Source organism: Myxine glutinosa, chromosome 8 (assembly GCF_964187855.1).
Source record: "Myxine glutinosa chromosome 8, kmMyxGlut1.1, whole genome shotgun sequence".
In the NCBI taxonomy this organism is placed as follows: Eukaryota; Metazoa; Chordata; class Myxini; order Myxiniformes; family Myxinidae; genus Myxine; species Myxine glutinosa.
Genome location: NC_136268.1, coordinates 25,430,979 through 25,443,346, shown reverse-complemented (window position 1 = coordinate 25,443,346; position 12,368 = coordinate 25,430,979). Strand labels below are relative to the sequence as shown.

Genomic DNA, 12,368 nt, shown 5'->3' with positions numbered 1-12,368 from the left:
ATTCCATCACTAAACAACAGCAATTAAACAACAACAATTATAGGTAGTGGGTTGTAGACAGCAACCGCCCAGGGTGGTACTACCGTTCGGACTTCGGAGCGTTAAAGTGGTGCCTATAATCGGCTTACACTCTCCTTGTCAGGATTGCTGGTCTTACTTACTGTCTCAGTCAAACTATAACTGCTGGGCTAGCTTCAATATCTCTTTCTCGCAAACAAACATCACACACTTTTCATCATACACTTTTATTCTCTTTTATTTAAGGGCTGGCCTCGATGAGGGCTATATAGTCCGTGCCTGGAGCCTTCAACATAAAAATAATAATAACCATTAAACAACAACAATTAAACCATTAAACAACAATAATTGAACAACAAAAAAACATTAAACATAAACAATCACACTATTAAACAACAACAATTACACGATTAAACTAGAACGCCATTCAGTACAGAGCATACCTCCGCGTTGTTGGCCATATCACTCAATGGTGAGGAATCACTTAAAAAATTCTACTCGCTGGATCCGGATCCGGATCCTCACCAAAATTGAATCGTTTCTTCCTTGTCACACACACACACAACATGTCCAACAAGTTTCATCCAAATCCGTCCACAACCTTTTGAGATATCCTGCTATGTATCGTTTTTGACCCTATATCCCAATGGCGAAGAATCACTTAAAAAATTATAGTAGCCAGATCCGAATCCGGACCGTCACTAAAATCTAATCAATTCGTCCTTGTCACATACGCTACATCTCTGCCAAATTTCGTCCAGATCCATCCACAACTTTTGAAGATATTTTGTTCACAAACAAACAAATGAAAAATCACTCATCGAGCGACACTTGGTAGAACACTTGGTAGAAAACAGAACAAAGTAAAATGGCACTCAGTAGAGCATCCTTTTGACCTCAAAAATAATTCGTGGTTGAATTCAGTGACTTGATATGCAAATCGTCTTCAAAGTTTAAGTTAATCGGATAAAAATTGACAATTTTAGAAATTTGGCCTATGTGGACCTTTTGGCCAATGTTGACCTCAAAAATAGTTGGTGGTTGGTTTCAGTAAGCTGATATACAAATCCTATTCAGATTTCAATTCAATCGGATGAAAATTGAGGATTTTAGAAATTTGAAATTGTTGCTGACTGTTACGTGCTCCTCCCCAAACCCTGGTCACGGTGTACCTCCGAGCCCCGAGAGGAGTCACGGCAGAAAGATGTGTTATTCTGTATGTCAAAGATCAATGGTGAAACCACACCAATTGTTACCAACAAACAAGTATTGTATTAAGGTCACACAAGAATAACAGTACAATAACAATATTAATCAATTGTACAACCAATATATCATTCCTATGATGGTACCATCAGTTTCGTACAATATAACTCACTGTGCTCCAAGTGAGCGAAAATAACATTCCCAATGTCTCTGTCCCAGCTTCAAACCAAAGTCGATCCACGCTCCAGTGATCGTCAGAACGATGTTGTATCGAGACCAGAATCCCGCTTGGTTGACACTGCCAAGAGATGGGCAAAAGTGTCCTCAAGAGGCGGCTGGGAATTCACACCTTCGGGTATGGACGTTCAACGGCTCCCAATCGGCGAACCACAAATTCACACTCAAAATCCACGTTACACACACACACACCAGGTTAACGTCTGGATGCAGTGAAATGGTTGAAGCGAGGTGAAAAACCTGGAGCGATGCGAAATCAGGCGCGAGGCAAAATGGTCAACGGTCCGTTCTCGAGTCGTAACGGCACTCCAATGATTCTCTTCGGAATCAACCGCAAAACCTGTCACGCAGGTTTATCTGTCACAGCGATAACAACTCTGTCGCAGGAATCCCTTTCCCAGGAAACCCAAAGCTCACTTGTGACCCCCGTTCGCCAGCGTTTGTTTAAGACCTCCAAGCAGCTCGGCTTCTTCCACCTTACTCCCAGGAAACCCAAAGCTCCGCCTCCTTTTTCTCTCTTCTTCTTCCTCGTCTTCTTCGTCCGGTTCCCGATCCGGTTTCCGGTTTCTTTTAAAACACTAACTTTTTTTTACCTTTTGAAAACAGTTATCTCTAATTCACTTAAACGATAACAATAATAGTACATGGAACCAAAAATGTTTACAGTGGATGAGAACCACAACAACGGAAGTGACGAATCCGTAACACTGACCTTTGGCCTATGTTGACCTTTTGGCCTAAGCTGATCTCAAAAATAGTTGGTGGTTGAATTCAGTTCACCTAAATGTAAATCCTATTCAAATTTCATGTCAATCGGATGAAAATTGAGGATTTTAGAAATTTTAAAAAAGTGGTAGACCTTTGGCCCGAAGACCCAAAACACCCCGAAGACCCAAAACACCCCGAAGACCCAAAACACCCCGAAGACCCAAAACGCCCCGAAGACCCAAAACACCCCGAAGACCCAAAACACCCCGAAGACCCAAAACACCCCGAAGACCCAAAACACCCCGAAGATCCAAAACACCCTGGAGACCCAAAACACCCCGGAGACCCAAAACACCCCGAAGACCCCCAAAGACCCAAAATACCCTTCAAGGTCTTCACGTGCCTTCGATACGGTCTGGCACCCAGCTCTGCTCACCAAACTCTCCTCCTATGGTATCCATGGAAATCTCCATGCATGGCTTGCGGACTTCCTCTCTGGTCGTAGTCAACGTGTGGCCCTGAATGGATTTCTCTCATCTCCCCTTCCTGTTCAGGCTGGAGTTCCCCAAGGCAGTGTGCTGGGCCCTGTGCTTTTTCTGGTCTTTATCAATGATCTCTCCGACTCTCTGGAAAATCCTCTCTATCTCTTTGCTGATGACTCCACTCTCTGCCGCTCCATTCCTCTTCCCTCAGATCGGCAGTCTGCAGCCTCCTCACTCTCTGAAGACCTGGACAAAATCACAGACTGGTAAAACAAGTGGAACATGTCTTTCAATCCTGACAAATCTCACACTCTTACTATGTCTCTCCGAAAAGGTCGACTGGACAACCCTCCCATCTACTTTCTCAACAATCCTCTCCAAGAAGTTCTGTCGCTCAAGCTTTTGGGTCTCACTATCTGCCATGATCTTTCTTGGGAAAACCACACTTCCAAGCTGGCCTCCAAAGCCAGTCGCCGACTGGGCATCCTCCGTCGTGCGAAGTCCTTCCTAGGCACACCTGAGCTCCTCACCACATACAAGGCTTTCATCCGCAGCTCAATGGAATACTGTTCTCCCCTATGGGCTGGTGCTCCTGCCTCACACCTGGCTCGGCTTCACGCTGTTGAATCCAAAGCTTTCAGAATCATTGGAATCTCCCGCGATGAAGCTATCTCTGAGGGCCTTTCACTCACTCACCGCAGGCAGGTAGGTGGTCTTTCTGTCTTCTACCGACTCCTCTCCGGCCTTGCTCCCCCAGCTCTCTCTGTGCTCTGTCCCCCAAATATTCCTACAGGTCGCACAAGATCTGCCAGCCACCCTCTGATGGTTAAACTGCCGAAATCTCGGCTCTCTGCTCACCTTCACTCTTTCATTCCTCTTTTCTCCCGCCTCTGGAACAAACTCCCACACTCACTTCAATCACACTCCTCCCTCCAGGTCTTTAAAACAGCTGTTCACCACCATCTCTTATCTTCCCCCATCCAAAACCTTGATCTTTTCTACCCCCACTAATTCACCCCAGATCCACCTTGTTTGAAATTCCAACTTCTTTCCTGGAAGTCCTGGCAGTGTCCATATGTTTTATACCTCTCCCACCCCCCCCCCCCCCCTTCCCATGCCTCCCCCCCAAAGCCCTCTCCCTCCCACAGTTCTCTCGATGTCTCCACGTCTCTCGGTCCCTGCTCTCAAATGTTGTGTTTGTGTCCTTCCCCCTCTCTCCCCATCTTGTCTACCGCTCCCGATGTTATTTGTTTTATGTGTCTGTTTGTCTTTCTGTGTGATTAATGTTCGCTCTTTCACGAGCCTCGATCTTGTATACAAAAAAAACAAAAAAAAACAAAAAAAAAGGCCCTGAGGCTCAAAAAGATCCTGAATACCCGAAGACCCAAAACACCCCGAAGACCCAAAACACCCAGAAGATCCAAAACATCCCGAAGCCCCAAAACGACCCGAAGACCCAAAACACCCAGAAGACCCAAAACATCCCGAAGACCCAAAACACCCCGAAGACCTAAAACACCCCGAAGACCCAAAACACCCCGAAGACCTAAAACACCCCGAAGACCCAAAAAGACCCAAAGACCCTTAAAGACCAAGAAGAACCAAAAGAACCTTAAGACCAAAAAGCCCCTGAAGACCCAAAAGACACCGAAGACCCAAAAGCCTCTGAAGACACCAAAGACCCTGAAGACCCAAAACATTTTTAGCTCTTTCACGAGCCTCGATTCAGTATACAAAAAAAAAAAAAAAAAAATAATCTCAAAGACCCAAAATACCCTGAAGACCCAAAACACCATGAAACCCAAAAGACACCGAAATAGTCAAAGATACCTACCGCCGGTAGTACCGGGTACCCCTCTGAAACGACATGTGGTGAGGCGCGCAGAGCGCGCTGAGTCACGCTAGTACTCGTACCGGTATAACAGACAGACAGAACCACAAACGCAACTGACCAATATACCTGCACAATCTTCGATTTTGCAAGTAACTAGATATGCAGGGCGGTCATATTCCTCCTGATGAAGCAGCACTTACATGGAAGGAATAAATATGCACATACACTGAACGCCTGTCTTTAAGATTTATTGAAAATTAATAAAATTTCAGCTTGTAATTTCTCCCGCGCACCATTTCTCCTCCTACCGGGGTAAAGCATCTGTAATTTTAAACCGGTTTTAATGTAAGTAGCTACACGTAGTATTTCAGTTATGAGTATACATATTTAAATTCAAAAACTTTAAAAAGCTAAAACATGCAAACGTCCAAGGGGAATGAATTGTGATTTGTGAATGATTTTGAAAGAGTGAATGACATTTGGCTCGATGTGGTGCGAGGCGGTGTCAGTGTTCGCCCTGTTGTCTCTGAGCTTGGGAGAGGTATGAATGACCAAATATGTTTCCCATCCGGTTGTTTTGGTCAGTTTATCTTTTTTCCGAATCGTTCACCTCACAATTGTTGGCGATTCACCTCACAACGACATTTGTAATGTTCTCCGACGTATCATCTTGTATTTCCGGTTGTGAAACTTGCAATGTTATAACAAGCGCACAACTGTAAACTGCCGATTCCACACTTTAATTCATTCACTTGTGCCGAGCGCAGTGCTGTTGATTTGCGGCAGTGTTGCTGATTTGCGGCAGTGTTGCTGATTTGCGGCATGGCTGCTGATGCCCGCGCCCCCTGGTGGTTAAAGCAAGAATTTTCAATTTTTCCAGGATGTCTGCAATATCTTGCCTACTCTTCGTGAAAAACACCGTGGGATCATTGACTCGTTCTTCAGCAGCAACTTCATTTTTTTGCCTAATTGAAGCTCATTTCTCCTTCTCTGCAGAACATTCCAAGTGACACTTCTGTGTTTGAGCGAGGGTTGATTTCTAAGACCCCCAGAGCGAAAGAGATTGTACAAGAACATGATGCTTACTGTCTGCCGGGGACAACAAAGAAACGACAACCAGGGTCCATCCTCGGATATGTCACACCTGTAAGTTTCTTCTTCTTTTTTATATTCATAATTATGACGTCATAGGTCACGTGTTATGGACGCCATCTTGGAAAAACGTTACACCATCTCCCAAACCGCTCAATGGAAAAATTTTTGAAGCATGGCTCATTGTAAAGAACTCCATATGGTTGTTAACGATGACGTCATTGGTGCCATAATTATGACATCATAATTCGACAGGGACAACGTTTGATCAGTCCGAGTTTGAAATTTATTGAGCGTGATCTACGCAACAATTATATTGGAGAATATAAATTTATGATGTCATCGCTCACATGGTCTGGCAGCCATATTGGATCAAAGAAAAAATATTAAAAAACGTTCAAAAAACGTTCCAGGCTGCCGATGTCAATGACTGGCGTGCACCTGTCCAATCAGGGTGGACCGTCTTGGTCCCCGGTAATCACTGCTCGCAGTTTTAATTGTTATTGTTATCATCTATCTATAATTCCAGTAATCTCTGTGTGTTTGTTTGTACGTTTGTACGTTTGTTTGTCTGTGACCGCTGTTTCTCGACAACCACGGGTCCGATATACTTTAAACTTGCCAGGTATATTGCTGGGGACCCGAGGATGTGCCTTTTCAAGGTTTCATATTAATCGGACAATTACTTACCGAGCTATGTCCAAAAAACGATTCAACCAATCAGAGAGCAGCGAGCTATCGCGTGTGCCGAACGTGGCGGACACACTCTGCCTCGGATGGCACATTTGAGAGCGTATTCATTTATTTCACGTTTGCAAACTATGTTGGCGCTATGTTGGCGTTAAACTATGTTTTAAAACTAATAAAAACCCCGGGGGGATTGTCACTGTACTCGCAAGCCGTTCGCCGTTCGCTTTGGCGTTGCGAATGGACCAAAACATTTCATGCACCAAACCATTTCATGTAAAGCGTTCGCCGTTCGCTTTGGCGTTGCGAATGGACCAAAACATTTCATGGACCAAACCATTTCATGTAAATAGAGGGGGGGATATAATTTTAGATATAGATATAGTACGGGCATGCCCTAGTCTATCTATAATTCCAGTAATCTCTGTATGTCTGTATGTCTGTGACCGCTGTTTCTTGACAACCACGGGTCCGATATACTTGAAACTTGCCAGGTATATTGCTGGGGACCCGAGGATGTGCCTTTTCAAGGTTTCATATTAATCGGACAAGTAGTTACCGAGCTATGTCCAAAAAACGATTCAACCAATCAGAGAGCAGCGAGTTATCACGTGTGCCGAACGTGGCGAACAGACTCTGCCTCGGACGGCACATTTGAGAGCGTATTCATTTATTTCACGTTGGCAAACTATGTTGGCGTTAAACTATGTTTTACAACTAATTAAAACTAATTTGCGATTCATTCGCTTTCCTGCGCGTTTGTGCACGCTATGGCGATTTCTTTACCAAACTCCGCAAGCCGTTCGCTTTGGACCAAACCATTTCATGTAAATAGAGGGGGGGGGTTGTCACCGTACTCGCAAGCCGTTCGCTTTGGACCAAACCATTTCATGTAAATAGAGGGGGGGGGGGGGATTGTCACCGTACTCGCAAGCCGTTCGCTTTGGACCAAACCATTTCATGTAAATAGAGGGGGGGGGGATTGTCACCGTACTCGCAAGCCGTTCGCTTTGGCTTTGCGAATGGACCAAACCATTTCATGTAAATAGAGGGGGGGGATATAATTTTAGATATATATATAGTACGGGCATGCCCTAGTTACTATTAATCCATGTTAGATTAAATATGATAAAGAAATATTAATGAACATGCATTGGGTGTGTTCCGTTAGCAAGCGGCTTGCTATTGCTTGCCAAGCCAGCCGTTCCATATCAACTGCTTTGCAAGCCACTCGGCAAGTGGAAAAAGCGATTCAGAGAGTTTCTTCGGTATATTCGCAATAAATGACCGCCATAGAGCAACCAATGAAATGTTCAGACTTCAGAGAAATGTCGCTGGTATGTATACTCATAATATTATTAAAACATGCATTTCATACTTTTATTGCCACTTCGACTGTTCATCCTAATTCTTCAAGATATATGAACCGCCTTTCGAGGCCATCTGCAGGGGTTGGCCTTTATTGGGCACCTTGGTCCCCTTTTTGAAGCAATGTTTTATGGCCGGATGCCCTTCCTGCCACCAACCCTGTTAGTCGCCTATTGCGACACAGGGAATTACCGGTGAACTGGTACTCAATTTTGAACTGGACCTCAGAAGGATGACTGGCTGAGTCAACCCCCCTGGCGTTCAATTCGGCGATCGACTGGGATTCGAACCCAGGATCCTAGGATCCTAAGCTGGCACCCTAGCCGCTAGCCCAACACCAGGGTATGTCACAAGATGATCGAGTAAAATTGAAAATGACGGCCCGGACAGCATTTCCATAAACTAACGTTTCCGGACCGGACGATCATAAACTGATGTCTCCAGACAGACAAAGTGAACCAATTTCTTAAACCCGTTTTTCGCTTCGCGTACGTTTGATAAAAACTTTTTATTACCCTCAGAGGACACAGGGTATTGCATTTGGAATCCCTTTGTCTGTCTGTCTGAAACTTGGTACCTTTTTTCAACCAAGTACATCTATAAAGTGCTGTATGTACAATTGGAATTCGAGCTCGTCAATAATGTATTAGTGTAGTTTTTAGGACTTGATCTACTGTATTAAGGATGTGCGTTCGGGATAATCATGTGACATATGGCTCACGAGGGGGCCTTGTCTATTTTCGATTAGTCAGGGTAAGATTGTGTCATATGTATATGAGCAACATATGGAGAAGAGGAAGAGGCCCCGTCTCCTCTGGCATTCGTCATGAGAGGCAGGGCCACCTGATTGGAGGAACCGAGACTACATGCGCATCACGACACACGCCCATGGTGATGCGCCGTGTAAATTTAGCCCTAAGCCGGCTATCTGCGGGAAATAAGTCCCAGTGTGTGCAGTTCCCGTCTAAGATTCCTTGCAGTTTAGGTTGGCAGCTGCACACACGACAATATCTTCCATCAACGAATAAACTCCAACAATTACTAAATAAACATAACCAAAGCTATTCTTTCAGCTTGAGAAGACGACCTTTCCAGGTATAAAAAATGGAAGCAGTCTATCGTTGGACCTTGTTCTGTTGTTGGTTGTTGCTGCTTGTTTTATGCCTCAGATAGGTGTTGTGCTGCAGCATTTATGAGCCGACCAATGCTCACAGACTGTGCTTGTTGCGTTGCAGTGGAATAACCATGGATACGACATTGCCAAAGTGTTTGCAGCAAAATTCAGCCATGTTTCCCCAGTTTGGCTTCAAGTTCAGCGTACGGGACGTGAAACGTATCGGATCACGGGCAGACATGACATCGACCAAGGCATGTTCACATCTTTTAATGTCACTTGTTTCCTGGTTTTACAGCAAGTATGGTCTTGTTTAATCAAAACCACGCCAATCTTTGCGTAATTGAAAAGAAATAAAGGATGTTGTCCTTTGGTGTTAAAAAAAGACATTAAATGAAAGAAATGGGGAAAAATATAATTAGGACGTGTATAAAAAATAATAAAAAAACCACCTTTAGAGGCCATTTTTCCCCGCAAGCGGGGGTTGGCCTTTTTCGGGAACCGTGGTTGTTGTTGTTTTTTCGGTCCCCTTTTTGAAGCAATGTTTTACGGCCGGATGCCCTTCCTGCCGCCAACCCTTTTTGCCGCCTTTAACGACAAGCAGGGAATTACCAGTGAACTGGTACTCAATTTGCCGACCTCGGAAGGACGTGTATAAGGAGTGTTAAAGGAATGTTCATCACAGCCTTTTTAGATGCGGAATTGCAAATAATATACAACAACACACAAAGAGGAAGATCAAAATGAAAAACAATTCTCATCCTCCTTGTCTCGGGTGTGTGTATATACATGAGTATGATGGAGATTTGTAGGAGAGGGATAAGTGGGTATGTTTACTTCCTGAGTGGTTTCATTAAAATCCGACCTCGAGTTACTAAAGAACGATTCCTGGGAGATACTGTTCTCTGTGCAGGGATAACCAACGTCACGTGTTGGCATTTGCACTTTTGACCCATAAAAAGTCCATGTACATGTACCTATTAAAAAAAAAAAAAAAAAAATCCTTTTTTTTGGATCCCAAACATTCCCGGGAGTTACCCGAATCCACCGTCGTTGGATTTATTGAAATTCGTTAACCCGTTCTCAGGTTTTAACACGACAAACAAACAAACAGGCATGGCTCCTTTTATAATACTAGGGCATGCCCGTACCGTACTATATATATGCCCGTACTATATATCTATCTAAAATTATATCCCCCCCCTCTATTTACATGAAATGGTTTGGTCCATTCGCAACGCCAAAGCGAACGGCGAACGGCTTGCGAGTACAGTGACAATCCCCCCCCTCTATTTACATGAAATGGTTTCGTCCATTCGCAACGACCACAGAACCCCCCCCTCTATTTACATGGAATGGTTTGGTCCATTCGCAACGCCGGCACACGCGATCGTTCGCTGCTCTCTGATTGGTTGAATCGTTTTTTGGACATAGCTCGGTAAGTAATTGTCCGATTAATATGAAACCTTGAAAAGGCACATCCTCGGGTCCCCAGCAATATACCTGGCAAGTTAAAAGTATATCGGACCCGTGGTTGTCGAGAAACAGCGGTCACAGACAAACGTACAAACGTACAAACGTACAGACAGAGATTACTGGAATTATAGATAGATGGATATACAGACTGGGAAATTCGACATCTGTACATGTGTGTCAGTTACTGTCGTCACTCGTTCAACCAGGAATTTCTCACCCGGAACCACATCCACCTAGCTGTACACACATCAGAGATCATTTTAAGTGCACAATGTGTGTTGAACCATATTGTAAATCCCCATGTAAAAGGTGCACTTTTTTCCAACTAGATGACGGCAAAAGTTGTGGGTGCACCTTAAGCACGAGTGCAGGGTTGTGGGTGCACGTTATGCACAAGTGCAGGGTTGTGGGTGCACCTTATGCACTAGTACAGGGTTGTGGGTGCACGTTATGCACAAGTCCAGGGTTGTGGGTGCACCTTATGCACTAGTACAGGGTTGTGGGTGCACGTTATGCACAAGTCCAGGGTTGTGGGTGCACCTTATGCACAAGTGCAGGGTTGTGGGTGCATGTTATGCACAAGTCCAGGGTTGTGGGTGCACGTTATGCACAAGTGCAGGGTTGTGGGTGCACGTTATGCACAAGTGCTGGGTTGTGGGTGCATGTTATGCACAAGTGCTGGGTTGTGGGTGCATGTTATGCACAAGTGCAGGGTTGTGGGTGCATGTTATGCACAAGTCCAGGGTTGTGGGTGCATGTTATGCACAAGTGCAGGGTTGTGGGTGCACCTTATGCACGAGTGCACGGTTGTGGGTGCACCTTATGCACTAGTACAGGGTTGTGGGTGCACCTTATGCACTAGTGCAGGGTTGTGGGTGCACGTTATGCACAAGTGCAGGGTTGTGGGTGCATGTTATGCACAAGTCCAGGGTTGTGGGTGCACGTTATGCACAAGTGCTGGGTTGTGGGTGCATGTTATGCACAAGTCCAGGGTTGTGGGTGCACGTTATGCACAAGTGCTGGGTTGTGGGTGCATGTTATGCACAAGTGCAGGGTTGTGGGTGCATGTTATGCACAAGTCCAGGGTTGTGTTTGTCCCTTATGGCTGTATACGACATCTGTGTGTGTCCCTTATGTCTGTATACGACATCTGTGTGTGTGTCCCTTCTGTCTGTATATGACATCTGTGTGTGTCCCTTATGTCTGTATACGACATACGACATCTGTGTGTGTCCCTTATGTCTGTATACGACATACGACATCTGTGTGTGTCCCTTATGTCTGTGTACGACATATGACATCTGTGTGTGTCCCTTATGTCTGTGTATGACATACGACATTTGTGTGTGTCCCTTATGTCAGTATACGAACTTTATAGATGATCATTCATGGACACTGTAAACAAGATCAATTTGGTTTTGATCGCCATGTTCCACAAATCCAGTTTCCCCATTTTTCCCACCTGCCGTTTATAACTTTATTTTCATTTTATTTTCCCCCTTGTTTGTGTCACCCTGATGGCAAAATACACCACCCAGAAGTGCATTGGACGATTTGACAGATGGAGATGTGAGGAAAATTGTATTGTTTCCAATGCAAGTGCTCAAACAAATATATGATTCTTTTTCCATTGATTATGTGAAACGGAATTTTCCTGAAACGGAAATTAGGTTTTTTGGAAACAGACAAGCACTTTCTAAACGGAAAACCATTGGCTCTAATGCCAACACGAAGATCTTGCACAGCAGTCTTCAAGGTCTGTGGGTGCACCTTATGCTGGTGTGGAGAGGTGTTGGCAACATAGCAGCTGGGAGGAAGTTCTATGTCGGTGAGGTCAATGTTGCCTTGAAGTGGGAAGAAGGGAAGAAGGCACTACTTGGGTAGATAGTCAAGTGGACACAGGTAGAGGAGGGACTGTTGAGGTGTATCAAGCAGAAGCGGGCAGATGGTAACCATTGTAAGGAAAGGTTCTTCACTCGTTCCTTTAAAGTACATTATTTAATGTTATGCCTTCGTGTGTGACGTGTGTATAAGCTCCTCCATGAACCTTAGTGTTTGTTACCTGTTGTTTTGTTTTCCAGGATGGATCAGTGACGTGAAGAAAGGGAACAGAATGATTGAAATAGGCAAGTGTATTTTACATCAC

At 44.6% G+C, this 12,368-nt stretch overlaps 1 protein-coding gene across 1 annotated transcript in view; it reads left to right on the top strand.

Moving 5' to 3' along the window:
• The first annotated feature begins 4,914 nt into the window (after positions 1 to 4,914).
• CHID1 (chitinase domain containing 1) overlaps positions 4,915 to 12,368 on the top strand; it is a 31,302-nt gene continuing 23,848 nt past the window's right edge. The window contains exons 1-4 of the mRNA XM_068124128.2: positions 4,915 to 5,026; positions 5,482 to 5,631; positions 8,868 to 9,000; positions 12,304 to 12,348. Coding sequence (XP_067980229.2) covers positions 4,958 to 5,026; positions 5,482 to 5,631; positions 8,868 to 9,000; positions 12,304 to 12,348 — 397 coding nt within the window. The 5' untranslated portion in view covers positions 4,915 to 4,957. The remainder of the gene's footprint in view (positions 5,027 to 5,481; positions 5,632 to 8,867; positions 9,001 to 12,303; positions 12,349 to 12,368) is intronic.